This window comes from Mytilus californianus, unplaced genomic scaffold (assembly GCF_021869535.1).
Source record: "Mytilus californianus isolate M0D057914Y unplaced genomic scaffold, xbMytCali1.0.p SCAF_31, whole genome shotgun sequence".
Lineage (NCBI taxonomy): Eukaryota > Metazoa > Mollusca > Bivalvia > Mytilida > Mytilidae > Mytilus > Mytilus californianus.
Window position 1 is genome coordinate 470,721 of NW_026262681.1, and position 27,425 is coordinate 498,145.

Sequence of the window (27,425 nt, forward strand, 5' to 3'; positions counted from 1 at the left end):
TTTAAGGATGTTCTATTACGTGAAGCTCAACAAAATTCTGCTAGAAACAAAACTGTAAATGGTCGCCCTTTCAAAAGGTCCCGTCGGGAATCTGGAAACAATGAAGACATTAATGAACAAACCACAACCACGCGGATGTAGGACAGGTCAAGAGAATCCTTGAAAAAAAAACAATGATCATTTGAAATATTAAAAACTTACTTGTATTAATTGTTGTGAAATTAAATCAAAACTCAAATATCCTGAATTTACTGAATTGCGTTATAAAACGCATATTGCTGGCGTTTTCGAAATAAAACAAGACGATATCGATGATATAAAATTACAGGGATATGAATTAATTTTCAAGAACAGAATAAAATCGGACAAAAAAGATCAGGTGGTTTAGCTGTAGCGTACAAAAATCATCTAAAAAATAATATTGAATATATCAAAAACTGAAAGTAAATTTGTCTTGTGGTTTAAAATATCAATAGTAATTAACCGATCAGATGACATACTTTTGGGAATTATTTACATCCCCCTGAATATACCTCATATTCACACATCGATGGAAGAAACGAAATTGAGAAGGAATTCTTGGAACATCAAATAGGTTTTCTAAAATTTTTCTTGTTTGTAACTTAAACGCAAGAACAGAGTCCGAAGATGATTTTATATTTGTTCCTAATAGTGAATCTAATATCATAGAAATTAAAATATACCAATAAATGCTGTCTGTACTTTAGACCAGTATAAATCCCCCCGCAAAAGAAACAGTGAGAATAAAAACAAGAATAGGCTTGGAAATCAACTACTAGAATTTTGCAAGGGAAATAACTTCTTCATCATGAATGGGAGAGACTCTAGGCGACATAGATAGAGAGGTCACATGTCGCAATTTAAGCGTTGTTGATTATTGCTTATAATACGAAAACAACGCGTAATAAATTTCATGCGTCCGAAGCGCTTTTCTGGATTTACCTTCAACAGGAACGCTCAAAACCGGAAATTTGAAAGCAAAGAATGTATAATAACCTAAACAGTTGAAGAGCTATATGACCAAAAAGGACACAAAAAATAGCCAAATTTATCTAAGGTCAACTTTGCCTGAATGAGTTGAAACCTTAGTTTCTTATAATATTTATTAACGGACAATTTCAGAAAGGTTTGTCAGAAATCATGTCAATACCGAAGTACTGACTACTGAGCTGGTGATACCCTCGGGAACTGATAGTCCAGAGGTATCGACCCAGTGCTGTACAATATGAAAACAACACGTTATAAGGTATGCAGTAACTTATCCAAAATTTTACCGATTTTTAAGTACTTGATTTTTTAAGTCTGTATAAAATGTTCATTTCACAATCGACATTTTGCTGATACAAACTGACCAAGAAATTAGTATCAAATGTAGCGATGATACTAGAATAAATGAAAAAAAAAATGGACCAACGAAAAATCACACAAGTTCCTAGAATGCTTGAACCTTACAAAAATAAAATAAAATAAATTCTGAAATTGATGACACTGCAGTAGTGATGCAAGAAACATTTTATCTAATAATCAATCAAATAGGCAAAGTACTAATCAATTCAGCGGGAAACATTTTTATGTTAAAAGTCAATACAGGAAAGAAGTCAGAAAATAGCAAAAATAAACCATGGTTTGACCATGACTGCAAAGTCGCAAGGTCATAATTCCTTATCATGAAACGAGATGAAAATAAGAATAAGTCACCTTTCCACAGAGCACTAGCCACAGATGCAGAGAAGCGATATAAAAAGACAATGAACAAAGCACATAAGAAATACAGAAGAGATTTCGGAAGACAGTGGATGATCTGAAGTAACAGGATGCAAAGGAATTTTGGCGACTTCTTAATACAAAAAAGTACAACTCACCCTGAAATAGATTTCGACAAATTGGTCTCATATTTCAAAGAATTAGACAGTAATCAGCAAGATGATACAGAAAACCACCAAAATGAAATTAATAATGCCTACGAAGAAATAAACGATGCGTTAAACAGCAGAATTACAAAACATGAAAGTTTAAGCCCTGAAAAATATGAAAAATAACAAAGCATGCGCAGAATCACCTGGCCAACTTCACCTGACCAACTTCAGCATACACTAAACTAATTTAAAAATATTGCGAAACCTGGAAGATGAGAGTAAATTTTGCTGAAACTAAGATCTTAATTTTCTCAAAAAAAAGGACAAACTTTCTCATTTTCCAATACAACAATAATCATATTTAAACCGTAAATAACTTTTACTACTTAGGAATTATTTTCAGCGAATTAGGCTACTTTAAACAGTGCTAACAACATCTAACGGGCAAAGCAATTAGTGCAATATATGAATTTTTAAGGAAGGTACGAATTCGCAACTTATCAATTAAGTGCCATATATTTATTTGACCTACTAGCAAAACCTATCCTGCTATACGGATGCAAAGTATGGGGTTGTGAAAACATCGAAATACTCGAAAGAGTTCAACTTTTTTAAGCTACTTTAACATCTTTAACCATTTACTCAAAACGACTTCATTTATGGAGAACTGGGTCGTTATCCCTCAAAAATAGATAAACAAACAAGAGTTGTATCTTATTGGACAAAGATTATTACCGGTAAAGAAAGCAGGCTCGTTGCTTTAGTGTTTAAATACCTTTTAAAGTTGGCACAAGAAACGACATTTCGATCACGATCGTTAGATAAGATGAAAAGTATTCTAGATATTCTTACCTTTCAACATTCCAAAACACAACACATAACATTAATTCAGCAATTAAACAAAGTCTGGAAGATCAATTTACACACTCATGGTCGGGAAACTTAAACAATTCACCAAAAACTACGAATTATCGCTTATACAAGACATCACACAATTTCGAACACTACCTTAACATACTTGATGATAAAGATATAATAACACTGTCGAGGTTCAGGACAATGACCTATAAGCTACCGATCGATAATGGTAGATGGCAAGACATACCACGAGAACAGAGAAAGTGTCCATTGTGCATAGTTGCTATCGGTGACGAACACTACTATTTTATTTAATGCAACAGTCTACTGACAGAAAAAAACTACTAATTTACAGGAAAACTTATCAAACTGTAATGTTTAAAGTTAAAAGCCATCATGAATCAACAGCAATAATCTAAACTTCGAAAATTTTGTAAATCTATTAGAATTATAAATGACAAACTGGATTTTCTCTGATGTTAGCCTGTCGGCTGTGCTGTTCCTGATACCGTTATAATATAACTCATATTTATGTTTTCTCAACAAATGTACAACGCAATGTAATGTAAAATATTATGTTTTTTGTATACCTTTGTTCAACTTAGGTAATACCAGAATGAAATGATATACTAGTAAAAAGAAAAATATTTCAAAACTTGATAATGAATTCCTTTTTATTTGGTAAATGGGAAATGAAGATAAAATCATTTTGACAATAATTTGTCAATTATTAGAGGTTTTAATTAAAAGAACAATACAATGTTAAATTAGATTACTGTATATAGAGTTATAGATATAAACAAATCTAAATTGAAAACAACGTTCAAACCTATGATTGCGTTGGATAAAAACCGCAATTTTTATACGTGTGCATGCAAAACAAATTTCTTGGTAGAGGGGTCTAAATACAGCACAAACAACATTTTCCAAAAGACCAAAAAAGTGAAAAGGTATATTTAAACAGAACGCATTTGACTAGCAGGTCGACAACGGATGTTCTTTAACCCTGCTGACTGCCATTGGCGATTGCCAAATAAACGGATCACCAGATGTAACAAAATGGATCTTAACTTTTAATTTAATATCAAACAACAAACAATAAACTTGCTGAAAAGATGATAAACCGCAAACGAAAGGTGCAAAAATTAGTACACCATATCCGGATTTCGACAATGAATGTCTCTTCAGTGATGTTAGGAATCGAAACGGTATTTGGAAGGCCATATAATTTACCTCAATTTAGAATAGACTATTGAATTTTGAAGAGTCGAAATAGAATGAACGGATCATATAAAACCGAAGGCAAATATAATAAAAGCCCAAACGAAAAAATATAAACAAGTCTAAATTGAAAACAACGTTCAAACTTATAGATATATATATGATCATATATGCATTTACGTTAGTCGTTATTTACATTTAATTAATAATGATTTTACTATTATGTGTGTTGTCAAATAAATGGTCCAGAATAACAAACAATGGGTCATATTATATATATTTCTAAATTACAAATTAATTATTACATTTACTTTGATATTATATATTAATCAATAAAATCAAAAATAATCATGTTATATATTTTGTTTAACCTATTTTTAATTTACTTTCATATTATGTTTGAAAATTTTATTGTAACTATTCTGCTAATTTTGGGCGCCTTGGTTGCCAAATAATGCATTTGCGCCGATCTGCATTTCATTTGCGCCGATTTTTTTTTCATTTGCGCCGATTTTTTTTTCATTTGCGCCGATTTTTTGACAGGTAAATTACATGTAAATTACAGGTGAATGTTATTTTTCATTTATCATTATAGACCTTTTCCGTTCGCCAGTTGTACAAATGTTATGAATTTTCAATCATAACATGTATATAACTGTTATCCTCTGCTCACCACGTGGAGGTGGAAGTAGGATTTTGAGCAGGATAAGTCAATTTAAAAGCACTATGTTCACATTCTTTAACATCAAGAAGTAAAAACCTAAGATAAAAACACTCTGTTTTTACTAAAATGATGAATTAAAAATCTATTTACAACATTAAAGTCCATAAAACGGAATTCATTAAAATCATAAATCTGTTCTTGCCGAGTATTTATAGGCAACACATCTAATATGTTCCTTTCTTGTGATTTCGTCTCTATATTTGTCGTAATTGTCAATAATGAAGTCCATCTTTTCTTTCTCTGGCTAACGTACTGATGCGGGCATTTCTAGGGTTCGCATTTTATTATACGTATTATACTAACGGCCTGGATTTCTTAACTTAAACATAAGTGAACAACGTTTATAACCAGATTTTACCAATATACATTCAAGGTATAGTACATGTACAAATACTTAATCACCTGTGTTAAACTGTAAATGCAATTAGGAGCAAATATAAAATCGGCGCAAATGAAAAAATGAAATCGGCGCAAATGAAAGAATGAAAATTTTAAAAATCGGCGCAAATGTCATACGCCCAATAAAGTATTTATTGGTTTGTTTGTTGTTTTCAATTTTTGGGGTTGAAAAGTATAATTTTCATTTCTCAAATTATAAGGCGCCTATCTGTGAAAATATAACAGGACTAGCTCATATTAGTATGCGGTTCTTTTGTATTTGCTAAAACAGAATGGCTATTAATTATTTAATTTATTTTTCTTGTCTTTCGTATCCCAATTCAATGTACAGTAAATGGTTTGAGGTAATAAGCGTATTCCAGTTATAATTCTCGCAGCTTCTTTTTGATTATTTTCAAGAAGCTCACAGACATATTCTTGCTGTTGCAGCTGCCTATTTTGTTCTAAAAAAAAGCAAAGCAAACATGTATAATAGAATTTCTAAGTGAATACAGATAAACAAGAACATGTTTTTTTTATAAACATTACCTATATGTTACAAGTCTTTCTTTCGAAATAACACAATCTCTTTAAAGTCAATGTATAAAGAAATATAAAGATATTGATATTCTATTAAAAATTCAGAAGTATAAACTTTCATTTTAAAAACTGATTCCTTACGGACAAAAATGAAATATGTTTTGTTAATGTTAAAGTGGTTTCAAATCTTCCTCCGGATTTTCATGTTTGCATAGCTTAATGATATTCCATTTTCTAATGTGTCCCAACGTACACCACTGGCTGCTAAGGTACCGGGATGGTGGTATTTTCCATTCAGATTACCAAGAGAACAGTATCCATACCACCAAGCACCATGTCGAGCACTTGGACAAATACTGTTATCGGAAACATCAAATGTTCTGAATTTGTTCATATTTACATCTGTAAGGGAATCTCCTGTAAATAAAGCAATCAACATTAATTATCACAAATAAATAATTCAAACATTTCCTGCTGTTTTAATAGGCTGATGAAGATTGTCTTCCAATTCACGAGGTCTTAAAGATGCCTACATCTTATACGTTCGGGTATTTCACATCCAATCTTTTATGGTAATATTCTTTACAAAGCACAAAAATGTCAGTATTCACCTCAAAAGCTAACAAAACCTTTAAACAGACTTATTAAGAAGGGATATAGTTACGATACTGTTGTTAGGTCATTAAAGATTGCATATTTTGGCTTTAATATTGATTCACTTATAGGGTCTTTGCATCGGAATTAAACACATTTGTTCTAAAACCAGTTGTTGGCATGACACGGGTTATGTTCTTCTCATATATTTTATGACGGTATAATACTAAACCCCTAACAGAAGGGATTGGGCCTGATATTCATATGATGAAGACATAATCTTTCAATCAGTTTAATTGAGGTCTGGAGCTGGCATGTCAGTAACTGCTAGTAGTCTGTTTTTATTTATGTATTATTGTCATTTTGTTTATTTTCTTTTGTTTCCTATTCTGACATCGGAATCGGACTTCTCTTATACTGAGTTTTACTGTGCGTACTGTTGTGCGTTTGTTTTTACTACGTTGGCTAGAGGTATAGGGGGAGGGTTGAGATCTCAAAAAACATGTTTAACCCCGCCGCATTTTTGCGCCTGTCCCAAGTCAGGAGCCTCTGGCCTTTGTTAGTCTTGTATAATTTTTAATTTTAGTTTCCTGTGTATAATTTGGAGTTTAGTAGGACGTCCATTATCACTGAACTAGTATACATATATGTTTAGGGGCCAGCTCAAGGACGCCTCCGGGTGCGGGAGTTTCTCGCTGCATTGAAGACCCATTGGTGGCCTTCGGCTGTTGTCTGCTCTATGGTCGGGTCGTTGTCTCTTTGACACATTCCCCATTTCCATTCTCAATTTTAATTTTACTAATCAATAATGTCTTTCTTTTTATTATTAACATATGAAGGCTTTACATTTAAAGCGTTGATAGTTTGTTAAATTTTCTGAAAGTTTCCATTGTAAATTTGTAATTAAAAGCTCTAAAACCTACACGAATGTAAAAAAACAAAAGATGAAGAGAGTGCGGTTGCCGAATTCAAAACTAAAATCTTTACAGCAACTATGTACAATGTAATACAAATAATTATTAAACGGAAATAATTCGTAATTCATTAGAACATACGTGAATATCTAGAATGAAGCTATTTGAGAGTGTGCTAGGAATAAGTCATTAAAAGAAATCAGTATAAGCTTTTAAACTCTGTATTACTTTACATGTTTTTGTTTGTTATGGTTTGGGAATTAACAAACTAAATGTAATTACATGTATGTTATAACAGAAGGACCTCTTTAACCTCATTGGTTGATATCTTTGGCGGAAGTACATGGGATACATCATCATTCTTTCAATATCCAAGCTGTGGGATGGTCGTGCTCCACGTGTTGTCGGCAAAGTAATTATATTTTTTAACTTTTACTTACATTTGCCTTGGTGGCAATATAGCCTTCGTGGCTTTAATATCTTGGTGGTCATTTATATATGCCTTGGTGGCAATAGACCTAGGTGGTCATTTATATTTGCCTTGGTGGCAATAGACCTAGGTGGTCATTTTTATAATTGTTTACATTTGCCTTGGTGGCAACATTAAAAAGAAAATACTAGCCTTGGTGGCTTTAAGACCTTGGTGATTATTTATATTCGCCTTGGTGGCTTCTTAATAGACCTAGGTGGTCATTTTTTACCTTGGTGGTGAAATGTTTTGGGATTTAGACCTTGTCATGGGTAGATATTGTTAACCCAGGTGATCAGATATTTGTTATGCCGTTTGTCGGTTAAACGCCGGGCAAAGTGCTATAGCGTTAAAATATTTTATGTATAATAAGATTTTATTAGAAAAGAATAGTAAGATTGAGAAAGGGAAAGCATTAAGTGTGAAATTACATGTCATTTGGTATTAGTTTTGTTGGCTGGAGTGATGTGTATTGAATTAAAAGGTGTCTTCGTCGAGGTCCGCGTTCAGCGGTCTGTTTGAATGTACATAGAATATGAATAGAATGTTTTAGTTTTCAGATCATGGGTGTTACTGACAAGCTGATGTCTGAAGGAGAAGCAATATGACATTCTACGATAATTCATGTCAATGAGGATCAACCTTAAAGGACAGGATTTTTCAGATCAGAATCTGGTGAGTACAAATTGCATGTTTACGTTATGATTTGATTTCAGGAAATATAATAATAAAAAAAAGAAATGGTGTAAATATAGATATAAAACTAAATTATGTTTGTCTGTATTGAAGAGAAAGGCAGAAGATGCCAGTAAGGCGCGATACTTGAATTAAAAAAAAAAAAAAACATGTGATGGAACAGCTTTATGTTAAATGAACCTATTTGAAAGTAATTCTAAAAATTTGCCCCTAATTTTGAGATGTTTACTAGTGGATTTGTATATAATGTCATTGATGTGTTGAAAGATGTCACAACAATCTGTTTGACTTGGAAGATTAATTGTTGAAATATTTTGGTTTTGTTTTATCAACTAAATATAATGTTGAATGATTTTGTATACTAATGTATACTAAAATTTTATGTAAAGTGAAATTTTTAAATTCAAATTTCTTTGTCTACATTTCGAGGGACACTGATTCCCTAGTGGTTTTCCACGTGGATTGTAGGCGAAGGGATTTTTCCTTTTCGAAGTGTGACTAATGCTGTACAAGTACAAATAAACAAATTGTTATTGGTTGATATAGTTTTAGCAGAGTTGAGAAGAATCAAGTGGAAATACAATTGTCAATGTTCCTGATTGGGAAGTAGAGAGTGAGTTTGATCCAACAACAGTAAAGTAAGCGACAAGCCAGCATAGTTGACACTTGGAGGTGAAGTCCCTTTGCTTACAACAAGCTTTCATCATGCTGAAGATGTGATACAAATAATGTTCATTTTGATATGAGTTCATTGCCTTAACGAGACTTTATAAATTTGTATGTGGTCGAATTCATGAGAACTTATTGAATTGTGAAACTATTTATAAAGAACTGTGTACACGTATCTAGAAATGGTTAGTTGCATTGTAAAGAAATAAAAGAATAATATTTAATAAAAGTGTTGAAGACATTTTTGTTTTGAGTTTTGGGAATACTATTCCTTAAGGGAAAGCCTTACTAGTGGTGTTATTTGAGATTGGCATGCAAATATGCTGTATGGACAACAGAGTTTTCTATGCCCATAACTAAACTTGAACTGGATGCAAGATTATATCAATCACTGAGGATATGGGTATAACCTCATTGGTTGATATCTTTGGCGGAAGTACATGGGATACATCCTCATTCTTTCAATATCCAAGTGGTTGGTTAAAGGGCTATATTTAGTCGGGCAATACATATTGACTGTTTGTGTTGATGAGATCCTTGATATGTTCCCCCATCTCCCACCCATTAGTACCAAAATGTGGATAGGTTTTTCATATTTAGATTTTGATATTGGTATTACATGTATGCATTTTGGGTTGATGAGCAAGAGACAACATTAGAAAAAACACAAGAATTACTATGTGATCAAATGTTGACGGAACACAACTTCACTTTAGCGTCTGATGAGGCGATGTTCACAGGAAAGGTCAATGAGGGCAAGTGGATTTGTATATTTGTGCTCGCTATTTCATTACAATGGTAAAAATAAAATTATAGATCTCAGATGACAATATTGTTGATTATCATGCGTCATTTTTTTATCTCCAGACTAGTTATGTTGTGAACAACTCGGAGCTATATCCAGTGAGCTGTTGTGCATTGCATTGTGCATACTAGTCCACATTTTGGTATCTGAAACGTATAGATATTATTTTGTATTCGGTTCTCTCCTCTAAAGTTTTCTATGCCCATAACTAAACATGAACTGGATGCAAGATTATATCAATCACTGAGGATATGGGTAGTTCAGCATAATATATTTTTCTGCATGTACATCATAAGAAACGAATGTAAAAAAAAAACAAAAGATGAAGAGAGTGCGGTTGCCGAATTCAAAACTAAAATCTTTACAGCAACTATGTACAATGTAATACAAATAATTATTAAACGGAAATAATTCGTAATTCATTAGAACATACGTGAATATCTAGAATGAAGCTATTTGAGACACGGAGAGTGTGCTAGGAATAAGTCATTAAAAGAAATCAATATAAGCTTTTAAACTCTGTATTACCTTACATGTTTTTGTTTGTTATGGTTTTGGAATTAACAAACTAAATGTAATTACATGTATGTTTTAACAGAAGGACCTCTTGTACAGCATAATATATTTTTCTGCATGTACATCATTAAAAACGAGCCTAAAATAAAACAACCTCCATGTAAGAGTTATGATAAGATTACGTACCTGCATTGCTGTTGGTATTGAAGCCAGTAACATTCAAACTGTATCTGGTAGTATTGGAACTAATGGCAAAGTTTGAGTATGATGCATATGAGCTATAATTAAAAGAATTTCGGAGGTCGACACGTAGTTCACAATCAGCCTGGTGTGTCAATACATGGATGTACTCATTACCTGCAAGGTATTAAGAATTTACCTAAGTGAGGAAAATGTCAAAATATTTTAGATACATTAGTTGCGAGTGTATAATAATAAACATTTATACGGCCTGTGTTATGTACACATGGCAATAAGTGTATTTGTTGATATTTTCATCCTCCCCGATATCACTTTTTATCTGTTTCCCGCTGACGTAATTATTCATTTAAATCGTAATCGAGGTTTGGGCACCTAAACCCATCTTAACGTCATATTGGCTCTGCAAAATCATGAATATGTGTATCATGCTTAACTTCAATTAATAAGTCAAATATTTTGACACCATAAAATACCTAAAGCCTTTACTAATTAATGCAAATATACATAAGTTGATTTGAAAGTGTGCTTGTATCTGTACAAATCTTCCGGGTTGCTGTTGAAACAAAGAACAAATCACAATTGTTTCTATTATGAAACACACTAAAATACAATCCAATTACTGTGGATTCATTTATTGTCGTGGGTTCTTACTTTTGTAGATCGCGAAAAAATGTATTTTCGTGGATAATTAATTTAATGGTTTTGCCAAAGTCTGCATACAAGCCTTTTGAAAATTTATCAGGTTATTGATTTTGTTAAATATCACCTGCCACAATATGAAACCTTTAAACATGTTTGATGTTCTCCCTTGACAAAAGAGTTCAGTATCAGAAATATGAAAACTCTTAAATCGGTACGTTTTGTCCTTTTGAATAAACCTATTCTGAATGCTTATTAATATAACAATCATCTTTAAAACTTGTTTTAACAGTTCTAACTATGCTTTTAATTTCCATAGTCAAATTCGTAGCTAAAGGAGTCTTGCTTTCTAGTTGAACACATCTTTGGTTGTACTTCCGGTCGATACTTATATTATGGCGTAGTACAACTCTATACGTTTCTCATACTACATATGACGTCTTGAATTTATATCAGTTGAAGGTAAACCGAATCAAATTTATGTTTTAGGAAAGCAATGGAATGTTTATCAGTTCAGATCATGTTTAGAACTGGCAATCAGTGGCTGTAAGTGCTTTGAGTCGGTGCGTTGATGCTTTTTTTATAGTTGTTGTTGTTCTCAGTCTGGTCGGTCAACCGTTTCTACGTGATTTCGAGGTTGTTTAAATGCTTTGCTGTTTCACTGGTGTCTAATCTAAAGTTTGGTGCTGATATGCATTTTGGACCTTAGGCTTCCGAATTTGCCTGCCTATGGTTTATTGACTTTTGTTGAATGGCGTCTGAAATGGCTTTTTTTCTATAAGTTGTTTCAGCTAAATTTAGCCGTGGCCTTTTGTTGTTTATTTTTTCACATTTTGTTATCCATGGCCTTCTGTGGCTAACTTATCGGATCGAGTTTGCTGGCTGCGGTAACCTGTAGTTGTTTGCATTTTTGTAATTTGGATATTTGGTCGATAGTTGACAATCATACCATCTCATTTTTTTCTAAATTGCACGATTTATCATTACGACCGCATATAAGCTTTAAATAAATTTTAACAAAGAATTGAGGTTGAAAGTCATAACATTACTGTATTGAAAATTTCAACACGCTGGATATAAAGAGTGAGGTTGAAAGTCATAACATTACTTATTGAAAATTTCAACACGCTGGATATAAGTACAATAGTCGTCTACCTATTAATTACTGATAGTCTAATACAAAACTTAAGGTATCGTATCATCCCCTTTTCACACCAAAACTATCGATACCTGAATCCAAGCAGTGTGCTAAGTCAAAATTTATTACTTGAAGCTATATAAATAGTTAAATCTATATCCAATGAAATGTTAAGTTCTATGTTGAATAAAAAGTACGCACAATACTTATGGCATTCAATGCATAACTATGACGTAACACCCCACGTAGATGGTTTACGTCGTGCATTCAATGCATAACTATGACGTAACACCCCACGTAGATGGTTTATCAACCGTAAGGAGCCTATTTATTTTAATAGCAAAACCTTGTCTGCATTAATTCGGCACCGAGAATAAGTGTCAATAGCATAGCCATACACTCAAACCAGAAAAAATACAACGACTCCACGAATTTAACTTTAAACTGATTGAGTTTGTAACATTTTCAAAATAAATCAACAAGTTTCATCAAACTTACTGTATGAGATATAAGTCATTCACTCCAGATGAACTTGAATAACGTTTAGTTTCATACGATTCGTATTTCAGTTGTTATCAGTTAAAATACAAACAAATATCCAATAAAAATCTGTTTGAAATTCTACTGAGATTAAAATTTTCGTATATTAATTGGTAGATCGACATTAAGCAATTAAATGTTAATCAGCTAACAGACTCGTTTCGATTTGTGGCATAACATATCGATGATTAATATTTAACGCAAGCATCGGTCGTTTCTATGCATTTGTCCTGGAGGAACTGTGGATTTAAATTGGATTTCCCCTCGATTAACAGGCAAAAAATATTTTTTTTATAACTTATCATCACAAAAGCATGTGTATGTGAGATAATTCTGATAATTAAGTAAAGTTATGGTGTAAGCACTACAAAAGTCTAAAAGTCTGAAAAGACCAGTTTTTGTCTTAATTTGCATGAACTTTTACTCGACATTCTCCAAAAGTATGAATTGTGTCTTAATTTTTCTTGACAAATTCTCATTTATATTAAATTTGTATGAAATTTACTCGACATATTCTCGACATTCTGAATATGGTCTTAACATTTCTTGACAAATTATTGACATTTGAATATTGTCTTGAAATTTCTCGACATATTCTCGACATTCTTATTTTTTCTCAGTATGGCTTGACATATTCTGAACATTTTGAATCGTGTCTTAAATTTACTTGACAGTTCTGAGTTTTACAAATCATGACCAATATTCATGATATAACTTTAATCTTTATTTCTCTTTATATGATATACTGTTGTTTCAAGTTACACTTCTTTACAACAAAAATAAAAGTTGGGCATGTAAAATAATTGAAAATTTGGGTATATAAATATTTTTCAAATGCAAATATGGCTATGAAATCTAAAGTATAAAATAATTCAAATGTGGGTGTGTTGATATAAAACAATTTCAATGTGGGTTTTTAAATAATGATTCCTAAATCTTATAAATTAAATGATTCAAACCAATCACACTGTAGACATATTTCATTCTACATTCATAATATTCAATGTTGATATGGTAAATAATTATTATACCAAAATGTGGTTTATATAAAAAGCAAATTATGATGATATACAAATCATTCATTTAACAGAAGAAAAATTTGTGTAATGTCATCTGTTGGAATATATTAAGTATTACACATGGACAGGATGTTCCCATTAAAACTAAGGAATTCCACACCCCAGAGTACACGCAACTGTCAAATAGAAGTTATTGCTTTACCTGTAATAAGCCATACAACTTAGCAGTTGACCGACCATGCCACTACAATTTAAAAAGTTTGTTGATAGATGAAAATGAAAATCATCATTTTGATGAAAAAAAATTGAATTGAAATGGATTTTCTTCATCAAAATTATGAAGTTAATTATTTTAACATAAAAACAAATTGAATAATTCCCAAAGATTAAAAGAAAATTATTATCTCCTCCAGGAATAATAAAAAAAATGTATTTATAATGGGTCCCATCAATGATTTCTATAGAAATCATCGGTCTTATGAAATGGTTCTCAAACAGACATGCATAATATAGATCTAAACATTTTTTTCTTTTCAAGAAGGAGTTATCACAAATATTTATTTTTGATAAAAAATTATAAAATTCAACACTCAAATTTGAATAAAAAATGTTTTTGGGTTGTTCTAAAAGAATGTAGGACAGAAAGTCACAGGACAAAAAGTCACAGACAAAAAGTCACGGACAAAAAGTCACAGGACAAAAAGTCACAATTCAGTTTTGAGATATTTTTCTTTGAATAGGAAAACACTTATTTGAAAAAAAACATTTTTTGGTATTTTTCTTAAACTATTATATATACATTAACTTTGTAATTAAAATTTATTTAATAAATATCAATAATGAACAAATAATTGTTAAGAAAACAAAATGTCAAAGTGGACTGGTACTTAAACGGCTTCATGGTGCCAAGAAATATATCCTTTGCATGATTAAAATTTAATAAATTTTCATTTATCAAGGCTAATGAGCTGTTTCATAAACTGTAAATTGAATATATGTAATAAAATGAAAACATTTCAACCCTTTTCTCTTATATATTCAAACAATTGTCAACAAATTATTTGTGACGTTTTGTCCTGTGACTTTTTGTCCTATCAAATTTGTGACTTTATGTCCTGTGACTTTTTGTCCTGTGACTTTCTGTCCGTTTACCGTTCTAAAAAATGAATAAGGTTTTTGAATCAAGATGGGAACAAATTCTTTGACCTAAACGAAAGCCCCCCCCCCCCCTCTTTTTTTAGCCACACAAACCCAAAAGATGAATTGTGGGGTCCAAAAGAGATACAAGACACCTATTTTAGTAAAGCAAATTTGACTGGCAGTTTTGCGAACGGCAAAAATCTAAATGCTGTTTGTCAATACCTTCGACTTATATTCCAAGTGAAAACAATTACTTAAATGTTTAATAAAAATAAATCAAAATTAAACTACATGGGGGATTATTCAGGGTATTCCAACTTAGTTGCACCAAAAGGGTATCTTACTATACCAAATTAATCCTTGATTCTTCAAAGTTTAGTTTAGCCATAATAAAAAGGAGTATATAACAGCAATAGAATGTCATAAACAGTGCAGAATAAGTCTGTTCACATTTCAGGCGAAATTTATACTGTTGAGATAGTGTCAAGACATATTTAAGACTGTCAAGAATGTGTCGAGACATATTCAGACATTATTTAGAATGTCAAGAATATGTCGAGACATATTCAGACATTATTAAGAATGTCAAGAATATGTCAAGACAGATCGAGACAAATTTAAGACAGTCAAGAATTGGTCGAGACTAATCCAGACTCTTATCAGATGATACAGGAAGTGTCGAGAAATTTTAAGACAATGTTCATACTGTCAAGACACTTGTCAAGAAAAATCAAGAACCTTATTAGACAAATTCATACTATGTCAAGAATTTTTAAAAATTATTCAGACAAATTAAGAATGTCGAGTAAAAATTCATGCAAATTCAGACAAAAACTGGTCTTTTCAGACTTTTTGACTTTTGTAGTGAAGTGTGGACGTGTCCAATAAGTGACGTTTGTCCTTCGTCAACTAAACGTTTCTGGATTTCTCCCCTATTATCCCTTTTTGTTAAAAAAAAAAGGATACTACTGAGATGAGATAGTTTGCTTATCATCTGTATTTTTTTCTCAAATCTTACATTGATGAACGACTCAAAACTTGAATTGATGGTTGCTGTTTTCCATTGTCAGTGTCTCATTCCTAACTCGTATTGTACAATCTGACAAATTTTGGATGTCAATTTGTACTTTTAAAGTTGACAAGCAACTCGTAGTCTGCAGATTGAAAATATCACTGTTATTCGCAATTATAAACTGCAGTTTCTACGATTGTGTTGTTTGAAAACACATAGCTGTCTACACAATTAAAAAACGTAATCAATAGACCAACATGGGCACGTCATAGCTATAGAAATTGCGTAATGGTTGTTTCAATTACATATTTTTTCTAATAGACTTGATGTAATAACTATGTAAATGCACATAGCATACGATCATTAAATGTTTAAAAGACTTATGACAAATCTTAAATTAATAGTTCCACTAGGCTCTTCACGTTGATCGTCAGATGAACCAAATGAAAGGAATTGAATTAAAATGCATATTTTTTATTCGAAAGCATCTGATAACTTAAAACTAAATTGATTTTACTTGAGTAATAAAGAAATTAATATCTATAAATTATATTATTATAGTGGTAATTTCTTTTTTAAAATTACTTGGGTTTATTTAATGACTTAATGCAGCACGTATTCATGAAAACTGTAAGTCATTCTTTCATCAGCTGAACATTTCAGAATGTTGTTTTCTATATTCCTTAGTAGTGTTTCAAAATTGTGACAGGAAATATAATTAAGAATATTCTGTTCTGTAAAAGTACAGACTGTTTCACATTTCTTGTTGTTATAAAGCATATAATACCCATCTATGATAGCACAAAATGTGTTTCTGGAATAAAATCTTCGTGCTAGACTCAAGAGAAAATTTGAGTAGCAAACTAATTAATACGTTAGAAAAAAAACTTCTCGTACATGATCTGCCATCCACAATTTGGAAATACACCGTTATTAACATTTATCAAATCCTTTATTGTGCATAAGCAATTTTTCTGAAAGACTTTCATAGTAGGAATATTAATGATATTTACGGTACCAATTTTACTGAACAAGATGAGTATTTTCACAAGAATTATTTCTACAGTTATATTCAATAATATTTAAAAATAAAAAAAGAGTTTTAGCAGCATTAACGTCATGCTTTTAAAGAACAAATTCATTGTAAACTTTCATAAGATTTTCTGTAAACGTGTAATATTTACCTAGGTAGAATTCTCCAATAAGACTTCCAAACCCTTTGCTATAGTCCTGCCATGTTCTGTAAAAGTCGACAGACCCGTCAATTCTTCTTTGTATTAACTACAAAAGTGAAAAAAACACAACCCAATCAGACAAGACACATCAATTTCAAAGTTTATAAGGAAATATAAAAGCAAAAGATCACTGTTGATATACAACTTACCGTCCAATGTCCACCATCGGTCTCCATGTCACAATATACTAACAGTCCTTCAGGAATTCCAACAGGAAAAATTCTGTATATTCCATTATACTTGTGTTTTACATCACTACAGTCCGTATATCCTGTCACTATATAATGTTAAAGATATAAAAGTTATTGCCACGCGTTTATTTTTCTCATTATTATTCATTATAATCAAATTTTACGACATCAGTGCATTTAACTTCACAACTGAAAAATATTAAGCATGAGAAAAACATTGAAAAGGACGGTTTATATGAAAATCAATTCCTACATCATTTATCAAGACATACATGAAAATCAACAAAATATAAACATTATTTAGTGTTTTATTCCTGTTTTAGTACATTTTATTTTCAATAAAATAACACAACATGATTTGCCGTTGGCTTTTGTTTTGCTCTTCGACAAAAAAAAAGAGACCAAGGGTATTAAAAAAATCAAAAATCCAATCAAAACAGACAAAACATTGGGCAAAAAATAACAACAACGAAAGGACAAACAACATTAACAAAGCACTACATAGAAAACTAAAGACTTAGCAACACGAACCCCACCAAATACTGGGGTGAACTCGGGTTGCTCAAGCAAGTGACAATTCGGCAATAAGTCGCTTTCGGTAATGCCATAATCGATATAAAAAAATAGGGACGGGATTGTCCGTACGACAACTGGACCATATTTGTGATATAGATATTCCATAACGGTCAACTAAAATATATTCCGTTAGCAGACGCTGCTTGAATTTTGCTACATCGAAATCAAAAGTTTATTGGGAAAGTGAAATCATCTCTTTTGAAATTTGTCGTAAAATTTAGTTCTCTACCGACCCTTATTTGTCAATATCTTGATGTAAGTCAAGATATCAACCCTTGCGGTCATAAAAATTTCGAGTACGATTATAGTACTCCGACTCAGAAATCAACCAATCAAAATACTGGATTTGGTGTTTCGAGCATATTTTTTTTCCTCCGAGTACTGAGTACAGTTTTATGACCAAGAGCCCAGACAAACTATAATTCGTAAATATAAATCAACGTGTAGACATTTTATACGTTCAGGTATTTCACATCCAATCTTTTATGGTAATATTCTATACAAAGCACACAAATGTCGTCATTCACCTCAAAAGCTAACCAAACCTTTAAACAGACTTATTCAGAAGGGATATAGTTACAAAACTGTTGTCAGGTCATTAAAGATGGCATTTTTTTTGGAATAAATATTGATTCACTCATAGGGTCTTTGCATCGGAAATAAACACTTTTATTCTAAAACCAGTTGTTGGCATGATACGGGTTATGTTCTTCTCATATATTTTATGATGGTATGATACTTAACCTCTAACGGGAGGGATTGTGCTTGATTTTTATAAGATGAAGATCTAGACATAATCTTTCAATCAGTTTAATTGAGGTCCGGAGCAGGCATGTCAGTAACTGCTAGTAGTCCTTTGTTAATTTATGTTATCATTTTGCTTAGTTTTTTTCTGTTAACTTTTCTAACATCGGACTAGGACTTCCTTTAAACAGAGTTTTACTGTAGGTATTGGTATGTGTTTGTTTATTCTACATTGGCTACAGGTATAGGGGGAGGGTTGAGATCTCACAAAACATGTTTAACCCCGTCGCATTTTTGTGCCTGTCCTAAGTCATGAACCTCTAGCCTTTGTTAGTCTTGTATGTTTTTTTTTAAATTTGGTTCATCTATATGTTTTTGAGTTTAGTGTGGTGTCCATTTTCTCTGAACTAGTACACATTTTTATTTAGGGCAAGCTGAAGCCTGCCTCCGGGTGCGGAATTCTCGCTGTGTTGAAGACCCATCGGTAACCTTGGCCTGTTCTTTGGTCGGGTTGTTGTCTCTTTGACACATTCCACGTTTCCATTCTCGATTTTATTAACTATATATGTTGTATTCTTTGTATCAAGTTGTTTGGGATAAAAGCAGTCAACATAATCACCAAATTTTGAACTTGATATTTGTTTGGAGATTCTTTCTAAATTCAAATATTCTACATCTTTCATTTCAAAAGTCAGTCAGATATCCAGTTTGGCCTTACATTCAGTTTGATGTATGAGTTTACAATCTAAAGTTGATATTCATTTTTATTTTCAGTTCTGGGATTTACCCTTGTTACTTTTAAAGTCATTCAGACTATAACTGAAATGAATATAAAATTGTAAAAATGGGTTACGCATAAACTTTATGTTCAATTCTGAGAGTCAAATTTGAATGGCTTAATTTATTTGTAGACAAAATCTAAATGAATATTTAGATGAATATCTAACTTAAATCTGGCATGTGGAAAAATATAATATTGATAGTCTCATCGTTTGTCTAAAAGACCTTGAATATTAAACAAAATGATTTTCGAACATCAATACGAAAAAGTAAATTTTTTGAAAAATTATTTGCGTGTACAACATATAAGTCAAGTCGTTTACAAATTAATGAATTAGCGATCTTTTAAAACATGTACGTTTGAACGAAGTACCCGAAAAAGGTGTAAAAATAGTGTTGATTTAATATGAGGGCGAAGCTAATAATTATATAATTTTGTATATACGGAATCAAATGATTTGTGCTTCAACCAATTTATAAAGTCCAGCATTTGTTTCAGTTGAACTTCTACTGCAGATGATTTGTGATATTACTTCAAATTATTACGTACCACTGCTAACCACATAATACTTTGCATTTTCCGTCGCAATAGAATTTGATTCATCAACGAATTCCTCAGTATATCCTTTACAAGTCTTGCTATCATAGGTAAAACTGATACAGAGTGGTACACCCCAACATGACCGTGCACAATCGGTTCTATAAGGTGTTGTTGTTGTGAAAGATTCGTTTTTATTAAAGGAATAACCATTCAAGTTTTCTTTGTTTCCCCATAATACCTCAGTAGCATCTATACAGTTCACTACAATATGTAATAGCATACAATTAAAATGCTAGAAGTCTCTTAAAAGATTTCTGATAAGAAATTTTAATTTTTGGTGTGTTTTAGATAACTGTAGTCTGCAATTACATATCACAACGCTATCATGACTAGGTATCATCAGCTGAAATGTAAAAATATCAGCAAATAAAATATAAAAAGAATCGTACCAAAAAAAAACTTAAATGAAGAAATAGCAATAAATTCTAAGTAATAATGTACTGTATTTAGCGCAAACTCTAAAAATATGCCTTTAACTTTATGCGGTATTTCTACATATGCATAGCATAACATGCATCAGGTGGATGACAAAAAGAAAAAGACATTTTGATACATGTGTATAACGAAAAACCTCTGAATCATTTGCTGTTCGTTTTTTTTTCCTGCTTATTTTACAACTTTTATTTCCGGCTGTTTTGATGATTTGTGTGGTCAGTTGTATAGTCCAACAGTTTTCGGTAATTTGTGTTATTCTTTTTAATTAGTTATTGATTTACCTTGATTAAACAAAAATCCGTAAATGGCATGTTATCTCATTTATCATCTTTATGGCATGTTGATTTTGAACCAATTATTATCGTTATTTATCGAAAATTGATTTAATTCATTTTGTTATGCAAAGACACTTTGTCAATTTGTTAAGTTTTTAATCATTTAAAAAAATGAAAATAGAAATTAAATAATTACTTTCAATTAAATGACCACGGCTTCTTGACTCTTATTTATGTTCGGATAAAATATTTAAAAGCCAATATTTGTATGAAAAATATTTTATTAGATTTGATTAAAAGAGAGGATAATTATCTGTTGATCTATACTTTTCACAGTTACATCATGCAATGCTGAAAATATCAGTGTCTCATGATTGGCAATTTAATTCAAAATATCATTATGTAAATTCACTGTATAATAATGTTAGTTCACTTTCGTTCTATCGTGTTGTGTTAATTGTTTGTGTTGGTAAATATTACAACAATCCAATGTCTATTTCAGTTGTACTAGTACTTTAACATTTCCTTTCTTAAAAAAAGAAATACTGATCATTGCAAGATAGTTTTTGTCTCTGACGTCTAATTCTATTTATATTTATTCGAAGAATTCAAATATAGAAAAATAATCAACGAGTGATCAAACATCACACTAATTGACGAATGCGCGTGGTGCATGAGTTAATTATCAGTGTTGTTCCGTCACGAGTTGAATATTTTACGATATTTGAATTCTTTTATTAGTTATACTTTTTATTACATTGGCAATGGGCGTTTTGATAGAAATAGTAGAAAATGCAAAGGACTATATCTTTTTCTACGCATTTACATTTTTCTTTGATGCAACGTTATCGGCAACCTATTGTTGTATGACGTCAGAAGAGTGAAATTATCGAGTTTATTTCACATGTGAAATTATCGGTTTTTATTTCACTGGAAAATCATGGTAGTTCATTGCAACCAACGTAATGTTAATTTTTAATAAAACTTATATGATATTGCGTCATCATGGATATGTAGTACTCTTTGCATTATTTCATTTACTGTCCTTCTGGAATTTAATTGAGTAAAACATAGCTATATATAAGTACATTTCGCAATGTAGCTTCCAAAAACACATTGAAAATGTTTACGACGACAATTGAATAGGTGGAGAGAGAAACATACAATCAAGTCACTGTAATTACAACAAAGCTCTTCGGGCATTTTCCTGTAATTCAGATGCCAATATGACACTTTAAACACGCCCATTGTGAAGAACATAACAAGAGAATATCAACGATATGTTTTACAATTTTTGTTTCTTATCAAACCAACATCAAGTGACATCGGTTCATTAAATTCTTGTGAGCCAAATTTTGAATATCGAGTTCAACTGTGCAAATAACTATGGGATCAGATTTGCAGCTCATTCAAAAGTCTGACTAAATTGCAATTTGTTTTATCTAAACAAACTGTTCAACTGGTCAGAAATTTAAACCATCTGCTGTAGAATAAGGGGTCGACCATTTGATATTTCGGGTGGAAATGGGGGAGCAGGAGGATTTTATTTGTGGCTTATTAATTTTCATCTTTTGCTACGCATTCTTAATTTTTTCCGCGAAAATTTAATTTCCCTTATGTACACAACTCTTTTTTAAATTTCTTAAAATATTCATTTTCATCCTGTCTAAGGCAATGTTATTTATTTTCAGCTCTAACCAGGCCAGGATATTCACTTTCAAAACCCTCCCGCTCCCAATATCAATAATGATTTATGATATGTAATTATTATTTTTATAATTATTTAAAAAAACTATGATTAAAAAAATCACCTGCATTTCATCCAATAAGTATACAAATTGCATTGTGTATACAAAGCATAAATTCAGGACTTTTTTTTTTATTTTACATTTCATTGCATGCGCATAAAATAAAAATTATGAAATTCAGATTTAATTTTATTACATAAGGCATATTACGTATTTTCGTCACCTTCATTTCACTGTAAAGGTGTAGGAAGTGGGAAAATGTCTACTGACAAATTGATTTGTTTTACTTAGATATGCAAAGTTGTTTTTTTTTTCAAGCAAATATCCACAATACTTATATCAAATCTAATCGATTATAGAATATAAAACTCTTTGATAAAATTCCCCATAAAAAAGAAACTGATATTTGAATCGTTTATGTAAGGGCTATTATAGACATCTTTTTAAAAGTGTTTCTATTTGGTAATTTTTTGTTAACATTTTAACAGAATAACAAATATCTTATTCCATCTTTGTAGAACATGTATATTTAATTCAGAATGGTCGTGAAACATCAATAAATTAAAGAGCTAACTGCAGTCTATACAAACACTCAAATAATCTTAAATATTCTTAAAAAAAACGAAAAAAATATGAATTCATTCAATCCATTCCTTAAGTAAATTAACAAAGAATTCATATTAATGAATATCAATACTATTTTTGAATTTCTTATGTATCGAAGCCAAAACAAAACTCGAAAATGCACCTATCAACCATTCAAATAAAGGTTATAATTGACTATGAAACGATTTTCAGTAAGTGTAAGTACTCTTAAATCGGTACTTGGGGCTGTAGATGGGGCTTGTGTGATGGATAGCGGATATTGATTTACTGTTCATAAATTATTTCCACTCCCAGTCTCAGTGTCCTCTCTGGTACCCTCTTGTCGACCGAATCAAAAACAGTTCCAATATGTAAGACCATTTGTGAATGGGTGCATTAAGTACATACAAAGCGTTTTTTTTTCTTGTTTACTTTTCACCAGGCATGCTCACATAATTGATATTCTTTGTTAAAAACACCCTGAATCAAACAAAAAGTTCTCTGAAACGGTCATCGTTCAAGATGGTTGATCTCTTTTTGTTTTTGTTGACAACAATTGTTGAACGCTTTGTGTTTTTTAACAGAAGGTCGTCATCCCCAAAGGACTCAACTGTGCTTCTTCTCTTTCCGAATTATACTTTTATTCGTACGAGGCAGGTTTCACACAGTAGCTTCTCAAGAAGATTGGAGGAAGCTAACATGGTTTTGTTTAACTTTACGTTCCCTTATACAGATGACGTTCTTTCATAATATGAATAATAATAAGTTGCCTTTGATTTCAATTGTTTGAATAAGAGCTTTCCTGATGAAGGTGAACCAAGAAAACGCTCCGGTCGCACCGGATTTATCAATGTAATTTTAATTACAAGTCAATGTTGATCGTATCTACTACATTGATTCGTATGGTACCACATATACTGTTAAATCTTCTTCATATCTCGACCTTCATCCAGTAAATGATAATGATAATGAACTAAACCTCACGACGAAAAAGATGCAACTAATATTTTATGTTATGAACTTTCATTTTTAAGCAACATTTCAGTCTCACCTATTTGTTAGGATGTGTGCTTTTTTTTAAACATTTTCGCCGAGTTTCAAAATAAAATTCTTGTTCCTGTACGTTATTGAAAAAAATAGTAAGTTGTTGAATAAACTCGAGAAAAAAATGTTGGTGCCTTATGTCTTTAATGTGATGTTTAGCTATTTTGTAAGTTCATTTTTTGCTTTGTGTCCTTCTAATGAGCCAAGCCCTTTCCTTTGGTGTACTGTTTAGCATAAATAAGTACTATGGTTTTGTGGTATAAATTAGTTCAGATATTATCATGCATGTTGTTTGGGCTTTCTTTTCTTTTTTGAGGACCGTACGAAGTGAATTGTCGCTTTTGAAGATCTAGTAGTGTCTATAAATGGTCCGGATTGTCTTCATTGTATCTTTTCAAATCGATTAAACAATGCATCATTGTTTGTGGGTCAGTCTCAATAGACTGTCCTTATATGTGTTTTAAGACGGTCTGAGTTTTCTTGGGTCCAAGAAACTAAGAATCGAACCTGATTTGGTTCGTCCAACTCGGACTAAGCAGAGTTTGTCGAATTTACTCGTGTTTCAATTTTTTGGAAGAGTTTAACTTGATAGTATTTAGATGATGGTACCTTTTTTGCAAGATATTTACTTTACATACAATGAAACTACCATCGTAGTAGACAACTAAAACGCTTCTTGCGCTTTAGTAATTATTCTGATTATAAATGATAATAATAATGTCAACTGTTTGCGAGAAACAACTGTATCATTACTCCCAGAAACTGTCCGAGAACCCCTTTTATTAATTCATCAATATTTCATCGTTTTGCATGCGACTGATGATTCCAAAACCCAAATTGTTCGTCGGAAATTAGCCATTATGCCACTTTACGAACATATAATTTATCATTCATTCTCTTGTGTTCTAATTATTGTTATAAAATCTTGAATGACCTGACAGTTTAGACATAAAATGTTTCCATCCTTTATTTTAACGCAAATGTCAAATGAAGCATTATTGTCTTTGTTTTAATATATTCGATAGACACATACTTTGCTCAAACAATGGAGGTAAACAAAATCAACAAGCAATGTATTTTAAGGATAAGTAATTAAATGTTGCTTTTAATAAATGATCGTCTATCAATATGAAATCGAAAAAACTCTATTGTTTATTATGTGATGTCATTAAATTCATTTGATACATTATTGTATATTTCCGATTGTATGTTTTCGACATAACAACTCTAATTTAACATTCGACTTGAATGTGTAATGACACATTACATTTTAGAGTACAAAAAAGTCGACCAATTTATCTTGAATGAGAAGCGCAAGGCGCGGCAGGTCAAATCAAACACTCTCATGGTCAAAAGTAAACTAATTTGACGTCTGGCATATAATCAACTGTGCTGAATTTTCTGTTTCGCCTCAGCTGAAATATTATGGCAAAAGTTTATGTAATCATACACGTTCTAACAAACTGTCTTATTACTCTGTATTACTCTGTATGCATAACAGATTTCCCCATCAGATGGTGTTGAAAATAAAAATAAATAGAAATGTGTCGTTGTCGTTGGGTTGCTGTCTGATAGGCATATAAATAGCCTCCTTTCATTTATGATAACACTAAACAAAGGTGTTTAATAAAGTAATTATTAAAATCATTTTTATGAAAGTTTAAAAAATATGATCGACGATGGGCGTATATATATGCATAAGACAGCAACCTAACAATATTTCAAACTTTTAAATCGCTTGAAACGTTTCGAATACATTTAACTGAAACAATCAAAAATCTGCCATGAACACTGAATTCTCCAATTAGCGAATCATTAAGATATGACATAAGGCAACAACTGAAAATTTTCCAGAATAAAAAACTGGCACATGAACATGCGACGGGGTTAACTGGTTTGCTGAGATCTCAACACTTCATCCCCCCCATCCCCCCCCCCCCCCCCGGCCCCCCAAAAAGTATATAATGTATATGAAATAAGGATGTGGTATGATTGCCAATAAGACAACTATCAACAAAGTCCAAATGACCTGGGTTTAAGCCACTGTATGTCACCAACAAGTATGTCTACAACTTTATACTACTACAACTGATTTTTAGTGGTATGTATAAATCATTAGTGGTGGTAGAATAGGCAGCTGTAGAACGATTGATTGGTTTGTGATTGCTTTTTGCTAAATGGCAACTGTAGTAGAAATCGTAACAGGGATAAAAAGTAGAAAAACTTTAAATATAAAAAAGGAGATGTGGCATGATTGTCAATGAGACTACTATCCACCAAAGTACAAATGAAGTGAACGTTAGCAATTATAGGCAACCGTGCGGCCTTCGACAATGAGAAAAACCAATACCGTTCAGTCGGCTATAAAAGGCACTGACATAACAAATATAAAATAATTCAATGGAGAAAACTAACGGCCTAATTTATAACAAAGCAATTTACAAAAAAAAAAAAAAAAATATGACAGACACGAACCAACGACAACCACTGAACAAAAGGCTTCTTATTTGGGACAGACACACAAAGAATTTGGCGGCACCCTCTCCCCCCTAACCTATGCCAGTGGTGTAACAGTACAACATAAGAACAAACTATAAAATCAGTTGAAAAGGGCTTAATTTCTGTGTAATTTGGTCTCTTTTGGAGAGTTGTCTCATTCGCAAACATACCACATCTTCTTATTTTTATATTAACTCATCAGATCGATACAAAGGAGAAACACATCAAACAAAAACACAGACCGGACGTGGCAGGGTATTTACTATATATATAATACATCCTTCAAAACAAAAAAGACACAAGGTACAGATCTGAGACTACTTGGAGTTACTGACAGCTAGTTCAAAGCCAATAACAACTAATAAAAAAATCATATCTCTAAGACTATAATATCAATCAGTACACATCCAACAGATTTAGTTTAAAGACGTCATTTACAGTCAGAGAAAATCATGACCTTGTGCAATGCCATGATATAGGTATCGAATGATTGTAGTACCGTGAATGTGCACAACAATAATATTAAGTATGGCTTATCGCAAAAGATGCTAACGATAATCATAAAATAGAATAATAAAAATATCAGCATTATTATTATTATTATTATTATTATTATATTATCAGAAGTATTGTTCTGGTTGTTGTTGTAACTTACCTTTTAGAATCAGTACAAAAATGAAATCCTTCAAAGTCGACATCATTTGATAAACTGATTGATTGAACGCAAACTTGTTATTAAAATCATTGAAGATAGAATTTAAA

At 31.6% G+C, this 27,425-nt stretch overlaps 1 protein-coding gene across 1 annotated transcript; it reads right to left on the reverse strand.

The window, feature by feature from the left end:
• Positions 1-3,478: 3,478 nt before the first annotated feature.
• LOC127736446 (microfibril-associated glycoprotein 4-like) lies at positions 3,479-27,425 on the reverse strand. Its single transcript, XM_052246998.1, has 6 exons — positions 27,319-27,425; positions 20,027-20,278; positions 17,335-17,462; positions 17,135-17,231; positions 10,448-10,618; positions 3,479-6,015 (listed from the first exon to the last, which is right to left on the reverse strand). Exons 1-6 carry the CDS (start codon positions 27,362-27,364, stop codon positions 5,780-5,782), a joined length of 930 nt encoding a protein of 309 aa, XP_052102958.1. The 5' UTR covers positions 27,365-27,425; the 3' UTR covers positions 3,479-5,779.

Excerpts from the sequence above, each read along its gene's own strand:
- LOC127736446 (XM_052246998.1), bottom strand. The coding sequence starts at position 27,364 with ATGATGTCGACTTTGAAGGATTTCATTTTTGTACTGATTCTAAAAG. Across the intron at positions 20,279-27,318 it reads TTTTGTACTGATTCTAAAAG|TGAACTGTATAGATGCTACT; the intron begins GTAAGTTACAAC and ends TACATATTGTAG. Across the intron at positions 17,463-20,026 it reads GTATTATGTGGTTAGCAGTG|TGACAGGATATACGGACTGT; the intron begins GTACGTAATAAT and ends AACATTATATAG.